Genomic DNA, 26,023 nt, shown 5'->3' on the forward strand with positions numbered 1-26,023 from the left:
CCGCCTCCCCCCAGCATCTTGAGACCCTCCCGGGTATGTAGTGCACTTTACAAATGATTGATTGATTGGTTGTAAACAATAAACCTAACATTGACGAGTTATAGTTGTTTGACTAGTATCTGTGAAGTTATGGTAATGTCAGACTTTCCATTGAAACAACATATTTCTTTGGTAATAACTTTTATTTTGATGCTGTTCCAAGACTCTGCATGAATCTTTGAAAAGAACTAGGTACCCAGCATTTTTCACTTAAGTAAAGGGCCCGATTCACAGAACTAACTTAAGACAAAATCATAAACTTACTACTTTTGGTATTCACAGAAAGGCATTTAGTAGTAGTGAAGTTAGGATGTTGTCTTAAGTTTGACTTAAGACAAACTTAATACAGACTTAAGACAGACTTAAGACTGAATTAAGACAGACTTAAATTAGGATTTTATCTTAAGTCTGTCTGTCTTAAATCTGTCTTAAATCTGTCTTAAGTCTGTCTTAAGTTTGTCTTAAGTCTGTCTTACGTCTGTCTTAAGTTTTAATCAGCCCCACTAACATTTAAGGCTGTGTTTTCTGACATACAATGAACACTATGTTTTCCATAACAACCCTTATGTTAATGAGGACAGCTGCTTGTCTAAAATACGAAATGAAGATGTTGATGAATAAATGAAAAACTGGGATGATCCTGGAAATGATATTAGACCATTCATAACAAAGTGTTTATTTCCATAAAGTAAGTGTGAAGTAGTATGATAAAACATCTCTCTGATAATTTTTTAGGCTGTAGTAAAATATTGCATGTGTGGTATCTTGACAAGACAAGATTTGTTGCCACATCGCTATTTTATCACTGTAACTAATCTCTGACCTTCTGGAACTGAGGATAACAATATGGGAATGAAAGAATACAATGTGGAAAAGGAGCAAGTGCAAGTCAGTATGACAGTACACACTGCTGTTTTGAACCCAGCCCTAATTATGAGCCAGGTTACTGGTACACCATTAATGATTTTCTTCTCGAGGCACAAAATTTAATTTATATGGTGGTGGAAGATGTTCGAGCCCACATTCTCGAGGTGTAAGGTCAATGTCCTCTGGCTTAATTGGAGATTTTAAGCTGAAATTCTGCAGGATGGCAGTGAGGAACATAAATATCTTAGCACGAGCCAAGCTTTCTCCTGGGCAACTCCGCTTTCCTATAAATAGATGAGACAAAATAACAGAAAAAAATTAGCCAACATCTTAGGAAAAAATTAAGTGAAGGAATACGGAATAAGGCAAGAGCACACAAAAAGGTTTCAATAAAAGTGACATGGGCTACACTGGTCGACTTAATAATTTTAAAGATACAAGTATAGGGATTCAGCATACTTTAAAGCAAAATGTATTTGGTTATTACCAATAGAGAAAGGCAAAAGGGCATTATTTTTCATGAAACCCCCATTCTCATCCAAGAAGTTTTCAGGGTTGAAGTTTTCTGGATCCTTGAAATGGGTTGGATCCTTTAGTGCAGTGGTCAAGAATGGGATCACATCTGTTCCCTAGAGAGCGAATACAAATAATAGGTCAGGACAGTGAAGATTTTGGTACATTACTTTATTGAAACTTGATTTACAGCCACCAACACAGTAGTGGAATATTTTTCTGAGCGTGAGATTCAATTAGCGTTTTGCACATCGCACATATTACAGTGGTTCTAGAGCTGACCAGATCAATGCACATCATTCAGAGATTTCTGTAGCCTGCTATTCAAAAACGTGCATCTCAGTAATGCCTGTTTTTACAATACCTGGTAATAAGAAGAGGGTCCTTTCATACTGTTATATATACAAGACAAAAGCTATTCTTATGTTCTGTTCATGAAAACTCTAACTGCAGGAATGACTGCAAAGTTTTATAAGAGGAATTTAATTATACGCTTGCCCTCAAGGTAGCAGAAACTGATATTAATCATGAGAGCAATAATTTTACTGCAACCTTTCCATATAGAATTATAATTCATTCTTGAAGAGAAACTAATTCTTCAATTTGTACACTATCTTTTAAGCTTTTCTCACACAAATATACATCCTAATTAAGGCTCTGACTTAGATCTCAACAGACGGGTTACTCTGTCACAACAGTGGCGGATCTCCTGTCTACTGAAATATAAATTCCACAGGATATATTGGGATTTATATTTCCAGGTACAGGATATCCGTCACCTTTGTGATGGAGTAACCCATCCGTCAAGATCTAAATGAGGCCCTAAGTCTAATATTTTCTAGAATGGTATCCTTGGACACAATAGAATTTGGATTCATCTGAAGTGCCCAAAAAACTAATACCTAATTAATAATTTCTGAGAAACATGTAAACTGATTTGACTTTATAGGGAAAAACAGATTCACAAATTATTTTTCATCTGTCAAACCATACAGATGAAGAACTTAAAAAAATAAGTTGATGGTGTAGTGGCTATGAGGGATCAGTTGTCTTGCTCTTTGATTATGATTGCATTCAACTTAATCCCTGTAAAATGATGTTGATATATAACTCCATAGTGGGGTAGGATTATGAGCTGCTCTCAGAACTTGATATATCTACAAAATATGTTGTTTCAGGTGTGCAGTGTCACTTTTTCACCAAGCATGCAAGTGTTGCATGCTGATAGCCATTTCTATGTATCCCAGATCTACCTAACTTAAGAGGTCTTAAAGGCATATTATTATCCTGTTACAGGTACTAATGGGCCTGGTACATAAAAGGTTGACAAAGGTCACCCTTTTGGTAATAGCAGCACACTAGTGTGTAGTTGCAACACCTGATCCTGTGTTTCCTTTCTCAAACTTGCATGAGCTATCAGGCAGAACTATGTTGATGGTAGATGTGGTGATGGGGTACTAATTTCCCTTATCTCCATATTTGGTTTTTAATACCAAGTGATATTTCTAGTAAATTCAAAAGTCTGTTTAGGATTTCACATTGATTTTTAGTCTATTTAGATCACAGGTCCGTTGTTAGGTAGAAGTACCTCCCTGACTTCAGGTATAGGCCCGCTCTCCATCAAACTGGGTTTTTTGGAGAGCGCAAGGTGTCCTACGATGAGCATTTTCCCCATAATGTGCATAATCAGCAAAATGTGTGCCCATAAGTGAGTGTAGCCATCATATTATGTTGTAGAGCCCCCTTTTCTTGCTGGTACACCCTGTTAGAGTTCCTCAGCACATTGAGCTATGGATTTAGCCAGCCTTCTGGGAGAAAGGGAAAATGTAGAGCTTTCTCACATATCTTGCATTTGGATGTACACACTTGGAAGGGAGTCATTTGAAGGGCAACATACCTGCCATGCAAGTACTGAGGAATAGGAGAAGCAATCCTTTTCAGACATTATAAACTAGTATACTCACAACAGAAACGAATTCAATTCTATATTACTCTAGAAAATATGGATCAGAATAATCAGTATGTTCATACAAGCTCTAATAAAGGCAATCAAAACTGTAGAGAAAAACCTAAAAACACCAAATATTCTTCTTCGTTAATTATACTTGTTCTCAAATCTGCTGGTTTATGTGAAATTTACCACACATACCTTGTCCCAGGCATCAGGACGGACCACTAGCTTAACACCTTCAATGCTAAGGGGTTTTCCCGTCCTGTGCTGATTGATGGATAATCCCATTGTTCATGACAAGGTCAACTCGTCAAACGCACAGCGCAGGTAACACCCATGACAAGCTGACCTTGTCATGAGCATGGAAGGGGTTAATGGTGGGAAAACATCCTGGGGCAAAATCCTGTCTCCCAGGCATGTGGATGGTTCTACCCATTCATAGGAGAGACAGGGTTAAATAGTCTTTGTTCCTGGATAAGGTGGTTCCCTGACAAGGACGGCATGAGAATCTACTGCAGGTTGATGATGCCTAGTAACAAACAGGGGAATCACACTTGGTAACTTTTTATTGGGCTTGTTCACTTAGAGGCAGATTTATCAGTTGTGTCGCAATTGCACCATGCAAGGGTGATGCAACTACTAAGTCAGATTCATGAAGCCAGGATACCTTCTGCGTTGCTTGATAAATCTAGAATAACACAATGCAGCAACTTGAACTGCGTTGCATTGCTCTGTCCCAGGGAGCATTCCATGGGTGGAGCGTGGGTATTCCCTTGCATCCACCCACTCATTAATTTTAATACATTTCCAGATTTACCATTTCTGGTAGACCTGGGAATGTGTCAAAATGATATGCCTCATGTGTTGTATAATGAGGAGATATATCTTAGTTCTCCTTGTTTTCTACTCTTTCTATGTGTTTTGCATTCTGAAGCCCACATAGAAAGAGCAAAAAGCCTCACAGGATTGTTTTTGTGCTGGAAGGTACCCCTTACTGCACAAAAACACCCCTGTCTGCAACGCAGGCACCCTTGTACCACTTTGCAAGGGTACATGTGTTGGTGCTAGACAGAACATTGTGCGCTTGCGCAAGGAAAATATAGGAATGCACTGTACCATGTTAAATACAGGAAATTCCTCCCGTTCATGCAGGGCAATGCAGCAAGGTGGCTTGCCTGGCTGCACTGCATGAAACATTGAAAAATATGCTCCTTAGTACTTGTTGCTGGCCAAGGTGGCATGGCAACCACCTATCATAGCGATTTCACAAAGATTTCATTGAGAATCTGAGTTAAACAACAGTAATTATTATTAATATTCTTAAAATGGCACACTACATTATCATATGATGATTTTTTGGTAAATTACTAACCAATGAGGAGGTGGGGGTACCACACCAAAATGGTAACCAAGCAATTTCATGATAATGGCAACTCCCTTGCAAATAGAGTTGCATAACTAGGGCTGTGTGGAATACTTAACCAGGTGCATCTGCAGAATCCCCTGCAGATTTGGCCTCAGCACTTTGTATGCAGTTGTTTATGCATACTATCTGAATGCTGTGATATCATGTTTCTGTGATTTTCAGTGAAGGAAATGCAAATTTTGGGGATACCGAAATTGGCACAGTGAATACTTTGTCCAGTTTAGAAAAGTGGTTAAGGAAATTCACACCCAAGTGATATAAAAAGCACTCACATGGCTTGGTTCACAAAAATAACGTTTGGTTTGCAATTCCTTTGCATTGATGCAGATTTTTGGAATTCCCAAAAGTTTCCCAACGAACACAGAGAAACCAGCACCCATCATATATTAACAGGCATACTAAAAGAAAAAATTTGTAAATTTCTCTTTGCGTCTATAGTTACACATTTCTGCATATACATTTCTACATGTTCTACAATTGAACATGGTGTAGAGTCAGAAATTTTGAGCCATGGAAGTTGATTTATTTTTGCATGGATTTTCATGTTGAGAAACTCTTTTCCCTACACCCCAACCAATGTTGAGGGTGTTTCCGTCTCCTTTCTTCTCTGGAAAGAAAATACATTTTCAAACAATGGAGAGGAGTCTAAGAATCATCTCAAATTGTTGAGTAATAGGTAAACTTACCAGCAGTGGTGAGGTAGGCAGTGAGGGGTGGGAGGTGGGGGGGGGAGTCGCAGGTGGGTCGTGTGGGTCATGATAAAAAAAAAAACACTTACCTTCCCTCTGGGTCCTGTGTCTCGGCTCCTGCGCTCGTCTTCCAGGGACAGGAAGCACCTGGCACACAGGCTCTCCTGACCAATCACAATGCTGCAAATCAACGTTGTTATTGGTTCGAGTGTCATGACACGCCGCTCAGCCAGTGGCTGTAGGGATTTGCAAGTTCTCCATGTAGGCTTTGATACAGCCTGCATGGAGAACAGGGATAGTGCGCATGACTGTATTGGGCGGCCCAAGAGGGCCGACCAAACGGTCATTGTGCACTTAGGAGGGTTTTACCCTCTTCCCCTGCTCTTCAGTCCCGCCCACCCCCTCACGCAAGCTGCCACAGCAGGAGGACAATAAAAAAATGTGAATACCATGACATTATTCTCATTTTATTTTTTCCTTTCAATTCCTGCTCGAAGGCAGTGGAGTGACGCTCCACCTCATTAGCAGAGGAGTCACCACTGCTTACCTGAGAAACAAATTCCCTGAAACACCAAATTCAGCCCCCTGAGTAGGAATTACTCACTTGTAATATTACTGAATTGTGGGTTGTATTACATGTGTATAAAACTTAGTTACAGGAGCATGGTCACCTTTTGTGAACACTTGTAACCTTAAATCTAGCAGTTTTCAAGATTAAATCTTACATAAATGCTCACATCACATAGTCATTTTAGCCCTATGTTTCTAATCAAGTATTAAACTGCTAAAGCTGACAAACAACAGCATTGTGGAAATTCAATATGAAAGAAGGCACCTGGAGTAGAAGAATGGTTAGAAGTTAAATGTTCCAAGAAGACATATGAGGTGATATGCAGATCATACCTTACAAATTCAGGATAGTTAACGGAGAATAAAGTATTTTCAAAGCCAGTAAATTGGGCATGATTAAATATGGTAATGGTACCACCGTACTCTACAGTGCTTATCAACAGCAGAAGTATGGCAATGAACACTATTTGAAAAATACGTCATAGTGTTATATTTCAAAAAGAAGGATTAAATATTCTGAAAGCTAATACATTAGCACAAACCCTCCTAAAATACCCTTTTCAAGGCTTTTTAAAAATATTTGGGAATTATTTAGAGAAATGTACATGAGCTGTTCTAAAATCTTCACTTGATCCTTTGAGACAATGGCAATGAAAAATCCATAGATGTGTATGCTGGCCACCTGACTCTATTGTCTTCTTGTGGTTAGGCATCAATTAAAGATGATGTTTGCTGTGAGAAGTTGGCCTGATATATGATGTTTCCAATTCTGGAACCACCTTGTATCAGTTCAAACAATCCCTTATGGTGTCTGGTTGTAAGTCAACCTTATTAGACAAGCTATCCTAATGGTAGCATGGACCAAGCAGCCTTAAAGGCTTAACTTAAGAGGTCGTGTTAAGCGAGCGGTTTTACCAATCACAATCCTGTAATATCAAATGAAAGGACACCACACAAGTTATATATAAAAATATATGTATTTATTACTAGAATAATCCTCTGTACTCTTTATGAGTGCAGAGGCACAAGCGTTTAAACAAAAGCACAGTTAAACATATGAAAGTTGCACAATTATGGATGAGGGCGGGTGGCCACTCAAACCATATATTAAGAAAGTGGTATAAGAGATACCAATCAAACAGTGGTTAGGCCTAGGGCCTAGGGAATCGCTGGAAGCAGTCGGGACAAGCAATGCTGAAGTCGGGAAAAGCCAGCGGGATTCGGGTGCAGCGCTTAAAGCACAGGCATGCACCAATGCAAAGTCAATGGTGCGTAAAAGTTATAAAGTTACTGTTTAAAGAGACTTCCACTCAACCTAGAAAGACCAAACTTAAGACACATACACTAGAGGTGTGTACCAGTGTGGGAACACCGGCGTTGCTGAGTTACCTCACCCACAGGAAGCGGGTGCACAGATGCGAAGTAGTGTCGGGTTTTGTCACGCAGGTTGCTGGTGCTTGGAGCTGAAGATGCTGCAGGCGTCGAGACGAGCAGTGTCCGGTGTGATCCAAGGGTGGATCGAAGTTAAAGATGATCTGAAAGCAGAGGGGACAGAGTCTGGGTCACTTTGCAGTGACCAGCCTGGAACCAGAAGGAACCAGGCAATGTCGGGCGCTTTCAGGTCACTGACAGGTCGCTTCTCTCCTCTGCCACGTGGACTCTGGGGCACCGAGGATGTCCAGGAGTGGATCACGAGCTGTCCCACGCAGGTTCTCGCTGTCGGCGGTGTCGGCTTCTGGATTGGAGCAAACAACCCTTGGAAAGGGCAACCCAAGCAGGATTCGAAGATGGCGTTGCTCTCGGACCAGGAAGGACAGAGCGGGGGCTCCTTTTCAGGGGAGCTGGTGCAAATCTAAAGCAACCAGAGTCACAAGTTAGATTTCGGATTTCGTCGGCACAGGGCCACAAGCCAATGGGCAAGTGACCGGGCCAATGCATTGAGCCAAAAGATGCAGAAGGGCCCCATGCAGCACTCGTCGAGTGTGGAGGGGTGAGCTTCGGTGCAAGAGAGGCTCAGGGCTGGGGCTTCTTAAACCCCAATGCACAGCTTCAAGGGTCACTCGGGGGCTGCATGGTCAGTGTCTCGTGGGCTTTCCAAGATGACGGGCCCCACGCTTCAGGTCGCCTCCATGGGTCTCAGCTCTGCAGGGACTGTGGATTGGGCTGTTTGAAGGCAGGCTCACTTGGTCTTGTCAAACTTTGTCGCTCGAGTTCCGGTGGGAACTGCAACAAAGCAAGGGTCAAGGTGCTGGATGGTGCCTGTTTGCACAGGGTGGTCACTCCTTGACCACAAGGGAGATTCTTCAGTCTTCTACACCGAGTTGGATGTCGAAGGGTCCAGAGTTTTGTTTCTTATGTTTTGTCAGGATAATCTGAGTGCTTGGCCACTGCTCCCACTCTTATACTAATCTAGTGGGTTGGATCTCCTGCTAGGTCCCTCCTATGGGTGGGACCCAAGAAGGGGGTGGTTACACCCCTTTCCCTTTGTCCAGGGCCACGCTGGGACTGAGGCTGGTGTGCCCCAGAACCGGTTTGGCCGGATTATGCAAGGGGCAGCCTTGTGCGCCGCAGGCAGTGTCTGGTTTCTTTCAAACCTCCCAGCTACAATCCACTATCTCCTGTCTGGGGTGGTGTGACACCTCCCCGCGACAGGAAAGCCTTTGTCCAGGCCTCCTCGACTGAGTGTGGCAGAAGCGTCCATTTTGTGATGCTGAGGCTCTTTTAAAAATCAACCGCGTTTTAGCAAAGTAACATGTCTTCTCCCTCTAGAGGGGTGGAATGCTATCCCCGTCGACAGGACTGTCGAGGGGATAGTATTCCAAATCGTATGACACCTTACACGACACGTTTTGATAAAGCCAAACCAAAGTTAACATATAACCGCAATGGATTATAATGCACTTAATAGTATATGGTATGGCATTATACGGGAACAGCTAAGGGAATTGGTCCCGACAGCTGCAGACAGGCTCAGCTCATGCTAGACGACCATCTCACATAAAACCACGCACTCTGCCTCCAGGATTGTTACGGCCTGCCATAGGAGTGACTTATAGGCATCTATGTGTCCAGATATAGGTTTAGATATAGGTACACTATATCTAAGCAAGGGGTGATTACACCACCTTGCCCTAGCTGAGTGATCAGCCAGTTGTGTCGATTTAAGTACCAGCCAGGGTGGCAAAAGATATGCTACAGCCCCTGGTAGGCCTTGTTGGCACGTATGCCCTGAGCACCTATAGTGCATGGTACAGAGGCTGACAAGGAGTCCATTTCCAATTGGGTTATGTACCTATAGTACATGTATGTGAATTTAGAGAGAGAACAGCTGGCTGGAGGTCTGATTAGCAGGCCCACAGCCACATTAAGTCGGAAACCAGTGAAGCAAAAAGCAAAAATTTGGGGTGACCATAGGATAGCAGACCCTACTCTCCTACACAACCCCCCCCCCCAAACGCAGGGACATTAAACTTAACCTTGACCAGATAAGTCTTCATGTTTTAAGTGGAAGTACCGGGAGAGACCATCTGCATTACCATGGTCAGTCCCTGGGCGGTGCTCCACTGTAAAGTCCATCCCCTGTAGGGAAATGGACCACCTGACTAGTTTGGGGTTTTCACCCTTCATCTGATTTAGCCACAAGAGGGGCTTATGGTCTGTCTGAATTAGGAAGTGAGTTCCAAACAAGTATGGCCTCAACTTCTTCAGGGCCCAAACCACAGCAAAGGCCTCCCTCTCAATAGCTGACCAACGTTTCTCCCTGGGGGTCAGCCTTCTGCTAATAAAAGCAATGGGCTGGTCATGACCATCTACATTTAGTTATGAAAGCACAGCTCCCACCCCCAACTCAGAAGCATCTGTCTGTACAATGAAATGTTTGGAGTAGTCAGGACTCTTCAGGATAGGTGCAGAGCACATGGCCTTCTCCAGGTCATCTAATGCCTTTTGGCAGCTAACTGTCCACTGAACCTTTTTTGGCATCTTCTTGGATGTCAAGTCATTTAATGGTGTCACAATGGACCCATAGTTCGTCACAAACTTTCTGTAATACCCAGTCAGGCTCAAAAAGGCTGTGACTTGTGTCTGGGTAGTTGTAGGAGCCCAGTCCTGTATGGTCTGGATCTTGCTCTCCAATGGTTGAACCTGACCCCCACCTACTAGGTGGTCCAGGTACACAACCTTGCTCTGCTCTATCTGGCACTTAGTAGCCATTATAGTCAGGCCTGCCTTTTGCAGGGCCTCCAGAACCTTCTTCAGGTGGATCAGGTGATCCTCCCAGGTGGAGCTAAAGACAGCAATATCATCTAGATATGCTGCACAAAAGTCATCCAACCCAGCAAGGACTTGATTCACCAACCTTTGGAAGGTGGCAGGTGCATTCTTCAAACCAAAGGGCATTACCACAAACTGATAATGTCCACTAGGGGTAGAGAATGCTGTTTTGGCTTTTGACTCTTCAGCTAACCTGATCTGCCAGTAGCCAGATGTCAAATCAAATGTGCTCAGAAACTTGGCAGAAGCCAATTTATCAATGAGCTCATCTGCTCTTAGAATGGGATGTGCATCTGTCCTAGTGACAGCATTGAGACCTCTGTTGTCCACACAAAACCTCATTTCTCTCTTTCCATCTTTGGTATGGGGTTTTGGCACAAGGACTACTGGGCTGGCCCATGGGCTCTCTGATGGCTCAATCACTCCAAGCTCAAGCATCTTTTGCACCTCAGCCTTTATACAATCCCTGACATGGTCAGGTTGCCTGTAGATTTTATTCTTCACAGGCAGACTGTCACCAGTGTCCACCTCATGGGTGCACCAGTTAGTTTGACTGGGTGTGAGTGAAAACATATGTCTGTGGGCCTGCAACACCTGTCTGCAGTCCACCTGTTGCTGCTCAGTGAGGCTGCCTGCCAAGGCAACTCCATCAACTGAACCATCATCAGGGTTCTGGGAAAGCAGGACTGGGAGAGGGTCACTCTCTTCCTCCTGTTCCCCATCTGTGGCCATGAGCAAGCTCATGTCCTCCCTGTCAACAAATGCTTTCAAACGATTTACATGGAGCACCCTGTGGGGGCTCCTAGGGGTTCCAAAGTCAACCACATAGGTGACCTCTCCCTTTTTCTCAACAATTGGGTAGGGTCCAGTCCATTTGTCCTGGAGTGCTGCTGGGGCCACTGGCTCCAACACCCACACCATCTGCCCTGGTTTGTACTCTACCAGAACAGCCTTTTGGTCATGCCAAGCTTTCTGTAATTCTTGACTGGCCTCCAGGTTTTTGGATGCTCTTTCCATGTACTCAGCCATCCTGGAGCGGAGACCAAGTACATAGTCCACAACATCTAGCTTAGGCTTTTTGAGAGGTAACTCCCATCCTTCCTTCACCAAACATAGTGGACCCCTCACAGGGTGGCCAAACAAAAGTTCAAAAGGGCTGTAGCCAACCCCCTTCTGTGGGACCTCTCTGTAAGCAAAGAGCAAGCAGGGTAAAAGGGTATCCCATTTCCGCCTAAGCTTCTCTGGTAGTCCTTTTATCATTCCCTTGAGGGTCTTGTTGAACCTTTCAACAAGCCCATTGCACTGTGGGTGATAGGGTGTGGTAAACTTGTAGTTTACTCCACACTCCTTCCACATTGCCTTTAAGTATCCAGACATGAAGTTGGTACCTATGTCTGAAAGAACCTCCTTTGGAAAACCCACCCTTGAGAAAACTGCAAGAAGGGCCTTTGCCACAACAGGAGCTGTTGTGGTCCTCAGGGGAATTGCCTCTGGGTACCTGGTGGCATGATCCACTACCACCAGTATAAATCTGTGCCCAGATGCTGTTTGAGGATCCATGGGACCCACAATATCTATTCCAACTCTTTCAAAGGGTACCCCCACCACATGTAGTGGTATCAGGGGGGCCTTTGTTGTGCCACCTGACTTACCACTGGCTTGGCAAGTGACACAGTAGCGACAAAACTCCTTGACATTTTCTGACATATGAGGCCAGTGAAAGTGAGGAACAAGCCTGTCCCAAGTCTTATTCTGGCCTAAGTGTCCTGCAAGGGGAATATCATGGGCCAAGGTAAGAAGGAAGCCCCTAAATTTCAAAGGTATGACCAACCTCCTGGTGGCACCAGGCTTGGGGCCTCTAGCCTCTGACTAAAGGAGACCATCATCCCAATACACTCTATGGGTACCTTGAGCATTCCCTGCAGCCTCAGCAGCAGCTTGCTGTCTGAGGGGTTCAAGAGAAGGGCAATCTAATTGGGTCTACCCCAGGTCTGCCCTTGAGGGCCCCCCTGTCTCCTGAAACTCAAGCTGATCAGGTTCAAGTTCCTCAGAGACAGTCTCCTCTTGGACTGCAGAATCAGCCTCCTGTGAAGTCTGATCCTCAACCTGGGGCAAGTGGGAAGGCACAGCCTTAACCCTCTTGCTCTTCCTCTTGGGTTGTGGTTGGTCTATTGTTCCAAGATCCACCACTGGTTCAGAAAGGCACTTCTTAGCCTGAGTCCTTGTCACTGCAAGGACATGTGCTGAAATCCCTAGCGTTTCTGCATGAGTCCTGTACTCCACTTCTGACCAAACTGAGTTTTCCAGATTTATTGCCTAACAGACAGTCTACTGGGAGGTCTGCACTCACAACAACTTTCTTTAGGCCATTTACCCCTCCCCAGGAGAAGTTCACAACAGCCACACTATGTGAAGTAGTGGCATTGCTTGCATTGGTCACTAGGTAATTCTCACCTAGTACAATTTGTCCAGGGTCCACAAAGTCAGGTGTACCATAGTGACACTGGCCCCTGTGTCCCTGTAGGCCTGAGCCAGTTTCTCATTAATCAAAGGCGTATGCCTATACTTGCCCAAGTTACTGGGACTCACAGTAGTGGCCAGTGATAGGTCCACATCATAGAGCAGAACTGCCTGAGTAGGGGATCTGACTAGGCCAGATTCCATCTCAGTACCCAGGGTCAACCCTACTAAACCCTTTGGTTGTGTACTACCACTGCTGACTGTACTAGGGGGTGCAGGTGCTTTAGGAGCTGCAGTGGTAGGGACTGGATTTTTCTTGGTGCATTCACTCCCCCAATGGGAAATGGACTTACAAGAATTGCACCAAGGTTTCTTTGGGCCATCATTTTTCTTCTTTTTGTTACCATTCTGGGAACCACCCTCCTTATTAGAATTTTGTGGGCCTGAAGAAGACTTCTGGAGCCAGGTGTAGGTAGCCTAATCGGTGTTTTCGGCCGTTACCTACCGGTATTGGGAAAATGAGATGTAGGTCGCCGAAAACCGGAAAAAATACCGAATCGGTAGATTACCGGCTCGGTAAAGATACCAATTTGTTAACAATTCCGAATCGGTAAAATTACCGATTCGGAACAAATACTGAGTCGGTAAAAGGTCCGAATCGGTAAAATTACCGAATCGGAACAAATACCGAGTCGGTAAAAGGTCCGAATCGGTAAAAATACTGAATCGGAAAATACGAAATGAAAAATACCACGCCATCGAGATGTAGGTGAGCCTTAAATTACCGAATTTGTCAGAAATTCGGTAATATCAAGTCAGTATTTAACATGGATTGCAAGCAGGTGGTAATCAGGTACAGCCTATAAAAAAGGGCCCCAAAATGCAACACTGGAACTACAATGGCTGCTTTTTACGTCATAGCAAGACGCCTAAGGCTACAGGCAGCAGGTGAGAGGGAATGGAGAAGGGAGGAACAGGTATATAGGCAAAGGATTACACTCTTCCAATTGACAGAGCCAGAGATACTGCAAAGATACAGACTGCACCCTGAAACCATCATGGACCTGATCAGGGACCTGCAACCACTCCTTGACCACCCAAGACCAAGGGCCCATGCCATCCCAACCCATGTCCAGGTGCTCTGTAGCATACACCTCCTAGCATCTGGGAGCTACCAGAGTGTAGTGGCAGTGGTAGGTGGGGTGTCCCAGAGCTGCCTGTCGCGTTTTTTCAGAAGGTTCCTGGACGCCATGATGCAAAGAATGGATCACTACATCCACTTCCCAGACACTGATGCTGACTTGCTCAGGACCAAGACAGACTTTTACCTCATGGCTAACTTCCCACACGTGATTGGCTGCATTGATGGGACCCACATCCCCATTTGCCCCCCAGCTGCCACAGAGCACATATACCGAAACAGGAAGTCAACTCACACAATCAATGTCCAAGCAATCTGTGATGCCAAGTTCATCATCACTGATATAGTGGCCAGATACCCCGGAAGCACCCACGACTCATATATCTTCCAAAACAGTGGAATCTATACCCGCCTGACAGCGGGCGAATTCGGGGAAGGATACCTGCTAGGTAAAGAAATGGGTGACACTCCCTTGATAGATGAAGCAGATGTATGTCAATGTGTGCATCTGAGTAATGTATACTTTTGTCTTCCACTTTAGGGGATAGTGCATATGCACTCCGTTCCTTCGTCCTGACACCCTACCTCAACCCCACAACCCCCAGCCAGAGACGTTACAATGTGGCACATAAATCCACCCGGAACATCATTGAGCGCACCTTTGGCCTCCTGAAGAGCCGGTTCCGCTGCCTCCACAAAAGTGGGGGGGCACGACAGTACACACCTGTAACGTGCTGTAAGATCATTGCAACCTGTGCAATGTTGCACAACCTCGCAACTAAGAGGGGCACAGAGGTGGAATTGGAGGAGTATGTAAACCATGACGATGACCAGGCACTACCAGCAGCCAACACAGTCGGAGTACCAACACCCACAGATGGAATACAGAGACGGACAGAAATCACACAGAACTACTTCTGAGTAAGTATGGAGACAATGCACGTGTTGTACGTCAATGCACATAGTTTATTTAGCACTACGTAGAAAAGAAATGAGCCAAAAATGTCACATACTAGTGTGCCTGGCACTACTGTGTGTACAGGGGTTACCTCACCCTCACATGTCCAACTGAACTTGCTGGACTCACTGCTTGCGCCCATGTACAGCCCCGCGTGCTGCAGGAGCTGGGCTGGGTTCAAAGTCTGCAGTGGCAGTGCCGGCACTCTGGCGTCTGCTACTCCTCCCTACTTCAGGTACAGGGGTGCTGGCCCTGCTACTAGTGGTATCTGTGTCCCCGACACCTTCTGCTCCTGTGGTGGCTGACTGGTTTGTCAGCAACACTTCCATCGCTGAAGTGACTCTCCCCATCCCCCATGTGAGGTCTGTACAGCAGTGCACCAGCCCCTCTTGCATTGCAACTGACCGGCGACACATAAGTGAAGTTGCATTTGCTAGTTGCCGCATGCCGCTTGTCTGCTGCTGCGTACGATGGCTCTCCCTGCGCCTTTGTCCTCACGCAGTTCTTCACAGAGTGTCATGACACACTGAGACATGTCCCTGATTCCCTCTGCCATGTCCCTCATGCTGTCTGCCATTGACGCTATTCCTTTGTTCATGTCTGTGAAGTTGGTGTTAGGAATTAGCATCTGCCTGTGTACTGCACTGATCCCTTTTGCTTGCAGGCGCTTAACCTTCACCATTGTGGTCTCAAGGCCTTGGAAAACACTCGCATCACGGCCACTGCCGCCTGACTCCCGGGCCCTACGACGTCTTCTTCCTTCAGATGGCCTGTCAGGAGTGGATGTGTGAGCTGGTGCATTCCTGCCATTTACTGCCTTGACTCCTCACATTCCCCTTCCTCATCCGAGGATGTTTGCAGGATCCTATGCGGGGGACCCTCATGCCTCACTGGCCTGAGGATTTCAGACACCTCTGAGTCTGCTGGTGTGTGTGTATGTTCTGACGCAGGTAGTGGTGAGCCTATGAGCACAGGAGATGCTTCCAGTTGCATGGTGTTGTCTGCCTCCGGTATGTCTGTAGATCTTGCACTGCTGGGCCCAGCATCCCTGTCTTCTTGTTCACTGCTATCCCTTTGGGGATATGTCTTCTCCCTCACCTGCTGTGACTTGCGTGATGTCTCTCCTGTGGACAGACATGGACAGTATCTTAGTGGTGCTTTCACCGTGTACATCAAGATTAAATTACATTTTGACTTCACTATTTTCTGCTCCTCCCATGTGTCTGATTGTATTGTGTGGCATGCCTGACAACATTTCATGTTGACTGCTCATCTGGGTATTCTTATGACTACCACTCCCATAACGCTTTGCAGGTGAGTACTAAAGTCAGAACTGGATTTCCTAAATACATTGCCACATTGGGGGAGGTACACAGGCAGGGGGCGTGGGATGATGGACATGTCCATTACCTGTCTTAGCTGCAGCTCGGGCTAAGCTGTCTGCATCACCAATCCCCAGGACACAGTCTGGCTCCAGTGTGGACTCCACTAGCTCTTCCAGGTCTGTGAGTGGAGGTGCCTTGTTCTTCCCTCCACCTGTTAAATTTGACTCCTTGCTTCTTGCATCCAGTTTCTTCTTAGTGGTGATCCTTAGATCATACCATCGCTTTTTTAGGTCTTCCACTTCCCTGTTGGTCACTCCAATGGCATTGATTTTTGTCTGGATCCCCAGCCAGGTGCTCCTCTTGACAGCCTCTGGTACATGCAGGGACTGTTTTCCAAATATTCTTGGGTAGTGCTTGACTACCTCCTCCACCAACACCTGCAGTTCTCCAGTGCTAAACTTCAGCTTTCTCTTCCTCTCAGCACCTTCTTTTTGTGAGTCTTGGGGCTCCATCTTTCTCCTGCAGGGCTCTGCTTCACAACTGCCTGTCTCTGTGTGTCTGCTCTCCTGTGTGATCAGTTACACTGCACCTGCATGGGTGTGGCCACTTCCTGGATGTGGGGTGGGGTCCATGCACAGGATTGGTCTATTGCTCTGTTGTTTGGCTGAGGGGCGGGATGGTGACACGTGATTGGTTGACTCTTCAACTGCCTGATATTTGGTATCACCGACTCGGTATTTACCGACTCAGTATTTACCGATTCGGTAAATACCGAGTCGGTAGTCTCAATGCATTCCTATGGGCCTCCGGGCCCATAGGATTGCATGTGAGTTACCGATTCGGTATTTGCCGTTTCGGAAGATACCGATTCGGTAAATACCGTGAAGGGGTTACCGATTTTTACCGATTCGGTATTTTTTTCCGATTTTTGACCTACATCTCATTTCACTTTTCGGAAATACCGATTCGGTAAAAATCGGTAATTTCCGGTCGGTAAAAATGTATTACCTACATCTGGCCCCTGGTCTTTTTCTTTTTCTTTCTTATCCCCACCCTTCTGGTCTGTTTTCTTCTGGTCACCACCATGGTTCTGGGGTTTCTGCTTAATCATTGTTCTGACCCATTTGTCCGCCTTCTTTCCCAATTCTTGGGGAGAGGTCAGATCAGAGTCAATTAGGTGTTGATGCAACAGCTGGTTCTGACAGTTATTAAGGATCTGCTCTCTCATTATAAGATTGTACAATCCTCTATAGTCTGAGACTTTACTTCCCTGCAGCCAACCCTCCAGAGCCTTAGTGGCACAATCAACAAAATCAGTCCAGTCCTGAGTCTGAGCTTTTTGGGTATCTCTGAACAACAACCTGTATTGCTCAGTGGTTAGGCCAAACCCTTCAATATGAGCACTCTTCAGGACAGAGTAGTTTTTGGCATCCTCAGGTCTAACTGTGAGGAGCCTATCCCTCCCTTTCTCAGAAAAGGAGTACCATAAAATTGCAGCCCACTGATCTTGAGGAACCTGCTGTACCATGCAGGCTTTCTCTAGAGCAATCATCCATTTGTGGATGTCATCCCCTTCCTTATAGGGGGGCAACATTTTTGTCAGGCTTCTATTATCATAGCCCCTGTCTTTCTCTTTAGGAATATTGCCGCCACCAGTGGAATCTAATCCACACAACTTTTGTTCTCTTGCTAAAGCAAGTTTAGCTTGAGCCAAGGCTATCTCTTCCCTCTCTATCTGGAGTTGGACAGCCCTCATCCTGGCCCTATGCTCTTTCCTCTGGGGGGAAGTAATTCCCCTTTGAGATTCCCTGGAGGCACTAGAAAGGTGAGACTCCCTGGAAGGGGATCTCACTCTTCTATTACCCAGGGGAATGATGGTGTATGGTCTGGGGAGGTGCTGGCCCTCTCCATTCCCATGTAGGTCCAAGTTGGTCTGGTTAAGCCTGCCAACTAGTACCTGGTTACCCCGCTGATTCTGAAGTGACTCATCTACTTCTGAGTCCTCATCTTCCGCCTCTTCTTCCTCCTCATCCACCTCTGGGGTGTCCTAATTCTCAGGGGGGTTCACTCCATCTCCTGTCTCTAAGGGAACTGCACTCGCCTTAGCTAAGTCATCCTTTTCCAGGATGGCTTTCAGGGAAGGAATGGTGGGGCTGTGACCCCTTTTTAGCCCTCTTGCAATGCATAAGGCACTCAAGTCTTTATGGCTAAGTTTGTCATAGCTGAAGGGTGCCTTGGTAAGGTCAACCACCGCAGGTAGAGAGCTCAAAGCTTCACCTGTGCCAGACATGACTGCTAGTGAGGTGCAAGTGGTGCACTTACCTACACTAAGTGTTTTCCTACTGTACCTTGCTAGTGAGTTGTAGGCAGGGTGTGCTAAGCCCTTTGATCTACAACTACTAAGTTCAGTAGAACTTAAATATGCTAAGCTTTTGTTTATATGTACCTAAGGTACTTGATGTGATCTTTCAATTTGATAAAAAGATTGCAATGGTAAAACAACAGCAAGCTCAAATCCGCACCGCTGCACACCAATGTGAGAAGTTGGCCTGATATATGATGTTTCCAATTCTGGAACCACCTTGTATCAGTCCAAACAATCCCTTATGGTGTCTGATTGTAAGTCAACCTTATTAGACAAGCTATCCTAATGGTAGCATGGACTAAGCAGCCTTAAAGGCTTCACTTAAGAGGTCGTGTTAAGCAAGCTGTTTTACCAATCACAATCCTGTAATATCAAATGAAAGGACACCACACAAGTTATATATAAAATATATGTATTTATTACTAGAATACTCCTCTGTACTCTTTATGAGTGCAGAGGCACATGCGTTTAATCAAAAGCACAGTTAAACATATGAAAGTTGCACAATTATGGATGAGGGCGGGTGGCCACTCAAACCATATATTAGGAAAGTGGTATAAGAGATACCAATCGAACAGTGGTTTGGCCTAGGGCCTAGGGAATCGCTGGGAGCAGTCGGGACAAGCAATACTGAAGTCGGGAAAAGCCCGCGGGGATTCGGGTGCAGCGCTTAAAACACAGTCATGCACCAATGCAAAGTCAAGGGTGCGTAAAAGTTATAAAGTTACTGTTTAAGGAGACTTCCGCTCAACCTAGAAAGACCAAACTTAAGACACATACACTAGAGGTGTGTACCAGTGTGAGAACACCGGCGTTGCTGAGTTACCTCACCCACAGGAAGCGGGTGCACAGGTGCGAAGTAGTGTCGGGTTTTGTCACGCAGGTTGCTGGTGCTTGGAGCTGAAGATGCTGCAGGCGTCGAGACGAGAAGTGTCCGGTGTGATCCAAGGGTGGATCGAAGGTAAAGATGATCTGAAAGCAGAGGGGACAGAGTCTGGGTCACTTTGCAGTGACCAGCGTGGAACCAGAAGGAACCAGGCAATGTCGGGCGCTTTCAGGTCGCTGACGGGTCGCTTCTCTCCGCTGCCACGTGGACTCTGGGGCACTGAGGATGTCCAGGAGTGGATCACAAGCTGTGTCACGCAGGCTCTCACTGTCGGCGGTGTCGGCTTCCGGATTGGAGCAAACAACCCTTGGCAAGGGCAACCCACGCAGGATTCAAAGATGGCGTTGCACTCAGACCAGGAAGGTCAGAGCGGGGGCTCCTTTTCAGGGAAGCTGGTGCAAGTCTGGAGCAATCAGAGTCACAAGTTAGATTTCGAATTTCGTCGGCACAGGGGCCACAAGCCAATGGGCAAGTGACCGGGCCAACGCATTGAGCCAAAAGATGCAGTAGGGGCCCACGCAGCACTCGTCGAGTGTGGAGGGGTGAGCTTTGTTGCATGAGAGGCTCAGGGCTGGGGCTTCTCAAACCCCAATGCACAGCTTCGAGGGTCACTCGGGGGCTGCACGGTCAGCGTCTCGTGGGCTTTCCAAGATGGCGGGTCCCATGCTTCAGGTCGCCTCCACGGGTCTCAGCTCTGCAGGGACTGTGGATCGGGCTGTTAGAAGTCAAGCTCACTTGGTCTTGTTGAACTCTGTTGCTCGAGTTCCGGCAGGAACTGCAACAAAGCAAGGGTCGAGGTGCTGGATGGTGCCTGTTTGCACAGGGTGGTCACTCCTTGACCACAAGGGAGATTCTTCAGTCTTCTACGTCGAGTAGGATGTCGAAGAGTCCAGAGTTTCGTTTCCTATGTTTCGTCAGGATAATCTGAGTGCTTGGGCACTGCTCCCCGCGACAGGAAAGCCTTTGTCCAGGCCTCCTCGGCTGAGTTTCAGTCAGCACCAGGAGGTCAGACTTGTGTCTGTGGCAGAAGCGTCCATTTTGTGATGCTGAGGCTCTTTTAAAAATCAACCGCGTTTTAGCAAAGTAACATGTCTTCTCCCTCTAGAGGGGTGGAATGCTATCCCCGTCAACAGGACTGTCGAGGGGATAGTATTCCAAATCGTATGACACCTTACACGACATGTTTTGATAAAGCCAAACCAAAGTTAACATATAACCGCGATGGATTATAATGCACTTAATAGTATATGGTATGGCATTATCCCGGAACAGCTAAGGGAATTGGTCCCGACAGCTGCAGACAGGCTCAGCTCATGCTAGAGCACCATATCACATAAAACCACGCACTCTGCCTCCAGGATTGTTAAGGCCTGCCATAGGAGTGACTTATAGGCATCTATGTGTCCAGATATAGGTTTAGATATAGGTATACTATATCTAAGCAAGGGATGATTACACCACCTTGCCCCAGCTGAGTGATCAGCCAGTTGTGTCGATTTAAGTACCAGCCAGGGGTGGCAAAAGATATGCTACAGCCCCTGGTAGGCCTTGTTGGCACCTATGCCCTGAGCACCTATAGTGCATGGTACAGGGGCTGACAAGGAGTCCAGTTCCAATTGGGTTATGTACCTATAGTACATGTATGTGAATTTAGAGAGAGAACAGCTGGCTGGGGGTCTGATTAGCAGGCCCACAGCCACATTAAGTCAAAAACCAGTGAAGCAAAAAGCAAAAATTTGGGGTGACCATAGGATAGCAGACCCTACTCTCCTACATTTGCCCTGGAGGTTAAAGCCATACCAACATACAAACTACCAGTTAGAGATATCAGAAGATGACTCAGAGCCCCATGGGTGTAGGGGGACTTGAAAACCATGCAATCGCCAGTGACTAGATGAAAAGAGATTATAAATACTGCGCATTTCTCATACAGCATTAATAAATCCTATGTGGCTCATAAAAGCAGGCACTTTGTAAGACAGGGAACATTTGAGGTCATCAGCTCACCAAAGGCTCCTATTGTGACTCCAGTCTAAATGACCTAGCAGTTTATAACATTAGCAAAGTGTTACAGAGACATAATATTGGGGATAGATTTATATCATTCTGATCCCTTCTTTGGATAAAACAGTAAAAGTTAAGTCAAAGAGACTGTTGTGGGTTAGGGCAGTGAATAAATATCTGATTGAGTACTATGACCTTAAGGACATTTCATGACATCAACATTTGGGGTGAAACACATTTTCTTTCCATTCATTTAAGAATGATTAATCCACTCAGATCGACTACTATCTAGTGAGCAAACTATTCTAATAATTGATGTTAGACCAATAGATCAGTTACAGACTATGTTCTGATCATTCTCACAACTTCTTGATTCTTAAAAGCTCTGTGCCTCCATACCCTCACTGAATAGCATTTGTCAGGAGCGGAGGCAAGATGGCCGCGGGCAGTCTGTAGTGAGAAGTCGCACATCACTCCTCCTCCCTCCTTACATATAACGATGACCTGACGGTTCTCCCTACAAGAATGAGACAGTGCCCTACCGGCAGTAGAACACGTATTAGCGTTGGTTCAAGAGACTACTCAACTTTGCTTCCAGTGAAGAACCTGATAAGCATAATTCTCATACGTGCACGAAGAGGACTGGCAAGCTTCGCAGCACTAATCTTCAAGGGGCGCTCAGAATGCCACCGCGATACACCAAGCAAGTTAAAGACCAGAAAGAGTCAGCGTCTAAAGAAAAAGACAGAAAAGACGAAAGCAAGGCTGATGTGGTTGTCGGTACGGTGCAGCGTTCTGTCGGTGCCAGCCTCAGTGCCACAAGAAGAACTCAACTGAAGAAAGCTGGAGAGCAACGGGGCAATAGCAGCGAGGCCCCCGCCCTCGCCCCTGGGAACAATCGAGATCTCTCTGCGCAGAAAACCATTAAGTAGAAAGGCAAGTCTAAGGACGCCTCGATGCGCCAGCCTAACTTATCGGAAGCCTTTGCAGCAAAACCCTCGGTGTCATCGGAACAGGCAGACGCCAGTGCAAACAGATGTCAGCCCGACAGCAGCGCCATACTCAGCGTCCTTGAGGACGCTGACGCGCTGGTAGCTAGACAACAGCAGGAACGGGAGCTGGCGAACGTGGCCGAGCGCCGCCTGAGAGTGAACACACGAGGTGAGTTCCGGAGGCTGGAGGCGCTGTCACTGACTCATTCAGAGGCAGCGGGCTTGATCTGGTAGAGCTCCCTGAAGGACACACCACCCCACGAAAGGAAACAAGGGTGAGTTAGGGGAACGGATGATGGGAGGGGATCCATGCGATGAGGCCAGAGCAGTTAGCACCTGGGCTAGTCACCCTGTATTGACATTCCAGAATACCTCTAATACCTCTAATGACTGCAACCAAGAAGGGGCTCAGGAGAGAGGGGGTGCTGGCTCACCGGAGGGGGATCAATTTTAGATTCAGAGTCACTTTTGTCAAGCGAGACTACCACGGAAGAAGATACACAGTACACACAGCACAGCACAATGTTTTTGTTTTTCCTATAAAGCTGGTTGGCAACACAAGAGAGATTTTTGATGTGTTTTACTGACCCTCCGGATTGCCTCAATTAACGTTTGCGGGCTTAATGATGGTACCAAAAGGAGGCGGGTTGCAGCACTTCTCAGGACAATGCGATTAGATCTTGTATGTCTACAAGAGTCCCATATAGAAGGGGGAAAGGGATATCTTCTGGAGCAGCTGGGTTTATCGTTGTTAGCACACACAATGTAAGGATCCCAGACCAGAGCTGTGGCCATTTTGGGTAAAGGAAGAGATATTACTGTGAATAGAAAAAAGGAGGATCAGTGGGGTAGATGGGCACTGTTGGAAATAACAACCAGGGGAGAAAAGTACACGCTGGTGACAATGTATGCGTCTACAGAAGACGATCCAGATATCTTTGAGTTCCTAGATAAAGAATTAGCCCGCTGGCCTAAACCCATTATATGTTGTGGGGATTTTAATATTAGTGGGCTCTCGGGCTCAGAGATGCAAGCAGGTTTGGTATATACTGGACGGAAAAATAAATGTACCGTGCAATATCGGCTATGGCTTATCATAACTTGCTAACAGACCTCTGGGCGAAACTACACCCGCAAGATGCTGGCAGTGCATTTTACTCAGCACCACATAAAATCTTGGTAAGATTGGATTACTTCTGGATGTCCAACTCTCTTAGCAGATCTCACATAGAAAAGCATCCTCGGATAGTATCGGACCATAGCCCGTTGATAGTCACTATAAAATTGGATAGGGCTGGTGGTAATAGGGAAAATACCTGGACCTTTGAAAGGGCATTGCTTAAGGATGACGAATATGTTAAACACATGAATGTCTGGATAAGGGTATTTTTAGGAGATTAAGTACATCTTCAGGCACAGCTTGGGATGCATTCAAGGCATGAGTCTGTGGGGAGACGGGGAGTTATACACTTCATAAACAAAAACAAGAAAAGGGTAGAGTAGAGGGAATAGTTAAAACACTTGCCAAAGCAGAGGAGAATTTAAATTTAGAAATCCAGCAGAAAGTACCTCTTGAACCATTTTTACTTAAAATATTTCTGGATAAAGCCGAAGCAGTAGAGGGCATTGCAAGTAAAGCAGCAACTAGCTATCTAGTCAATAAAGAAAAATGCTATGAATTGAGTGAAAGGGTGGGACACATATTAGCAATCCGCACTAGGCAGAAACTCTTTACAGGAGAAATAAAGGAGATCTCAGACGATGTAGGCAACGTATTATCGGACTCTGGGGGTATAAGGAGCATTTTTAGACAATTCTACGCAGATCTATATGGGATGGAAATTGGAAGTGGTGCTGCAGATGTACAAGGATATCTTAAACATATTCCACCACCGATCTTGCCTGAGGAGGAGAGTTAGCCTTAGATTCCCCGATTAAATTCCCATCGGGAAAGGCGGCTGGCCCGGACCAGATCCCCGCTGAGTTTTATAAGGTTTTCAAAAGGGCTCTCATCTCTGATATCCAGAATACTGTACTTCAGGCACAATGGGGGGACTCTATTCCTGCTTCCTGGGGGGGGGGGCTGACATCATAGTAATTTTGAAAAAAGGCAAGCCATCAACAGAACCGGGCTCTTACAGGCCCATCACATTGATGAATGCTTATGCCAAGATCTTCTCCAAAATTCTTGCTACAAGACTAGCTAGAGTGATTGAGGGTATGGTTAGCCCTACGCAGTATGGCTTTATACCCAGGAAGGGTACAACACAACATGTAAGACAATTATTTACCCTGTTTGCCGCCACAAGAGACCCAGGGGACCCTATGGCCGTTTTACTACTCGGCGCAGAAAATGCGTTCAACAGGGTCTCCTGGGACTACCTATGGATGGTAATGAGATGAAGAGGTATAGGTGAGGGATATATTAAGGCCATTCAGGCTTTGTATAGGTGACCTACAGCCCGCATCAGAATTAATAGAGGGTACACCGCCCGGTGCAGATTATGAGTGGGACAAGGCAGGGCTGCCCCTCCTCGCCGCCTCTGTTTGCGCTATACATGGACCCTTTGCTACGTAGGTTAGAGTCCAACACAATGATTCCCTCTGTAAAGATAAATGGCCAGGACTTCAAGACGCTCGCTTACGTGGATGACTTGGCAATTGTCACTCCAGACCTCGTCCTTGCTATCAGGGAGGTCGAAACCGAGGCCCAGATATTTGGCTGGGTTTCAGGCTACAAACTTAACAGGGCTAAAACCCAGATAGTTAAAAATGCGAATACAGATTGTGATGATAGCCACGTAGTCAGCTCTGTTGTTTATCTAGGGATAAATGTCTCAGCAGACCTAGATGGGGCTGTGGAACAAAACATGGCACCCTTGAAGACCAAAGTGAGCTCTGATCTTGAGAGGATGCACAATCTTAAGCTCTCACTAGTGGGCCACACGAATGTTATCAAAATGATAATTTTACCCAAATTTCTTTATTTTTTCAGGGCAATACTGTTATTTTTTTAAGCTAAATGTTTTTCCACATTAGAGGCAATATTGAATAGATTTTAATGGGCACATGGTAAGACAAGGAGGGCATATAGATTTATCACTCTCCCTAGGGATAGAGGAGGGTGGAGTACACCGGACTTCAAGATGTATTATTGGGCCGCTGCACTGCAGTATATGCAGGGATTGATAGGAGGCGGAGGGGGAGATCCAAGAATTACCTACACTTCCACAAACATCTATGCAATAGTGTTGGGGGCAGGTGCAGAGAATTGTTTTCTTAACTGCACTGACTCCACCTATTACAAAAGAACAAGGTTCAAGACAGTGGACGCTGCTTAAAAAATTTGGGCAGCCTTCTCAAAAAAAATTGGTCTGGGAAGGTTTAACAGATACACTTGTTTATACAAAAATTCATCCCTTCCAGAGGATATTTTCACAGACTCTGTTCTGGCAGGATGGATGGAAAAGGTGATCTTGAAGATAGGCGACGTTGTTGGCCCTGAAGGGATCCTGCAGTTCACGGAATTACAGACTACATTCCACATTGATAGGAAGAGCTTTTT

General features: G+C 45.9%; 1 protein-coding gene across 3 annotated transcripts in view; it reads right to left on the reverse strand.

The window, feature by feature from the left end:
• Window positions 1–678: 678 nt before the first annotated feature.
• Window positions 679–26,023, reverse strand: part of LOC147692377 (cytochrome P450 2G1-like) — a 489,071-nt gene continuing 463,726 nt past the window's right edge. For 2 of the 3 annotated variants that reach the window (XM_086938599.1, XM_086938601.1), the window contains 2 exons: window positions 1,394–1,535; window positions 679–1,190 (listed from right to left, as the gene is read on the reverse strand). In XM_086938599.1, the coding sequence (XP_086794725.1) occupies window positions 997–1,190; window positions 1,394–1,535 (336 nt within the window). In that variant the 3' untranslated portion in view covers window positions 679–996. The remainder of the gene's footprint in view (window positions 1,191–1,393; window positions 1,536–26,023) is intronic. The other variant, XM_086938600.1, reaches the window with a different exon arrangement.

The sequence above is a fragment of the Lissotriton vulgaris genome, chromosome 9 (assembly GCF_964263255.1).
Source record: "Lissotriton vulgaris chromosome 9, aLisVul1.2, whole genome shotgun sequence".
NCBI classification, from domain to species: domain Eukaryota; kingdom Metazoa; phylum Chordata; class Amphibia; order Caudata; family Salamandridae; genus Lissotriton; species Lissotriton vulgaris.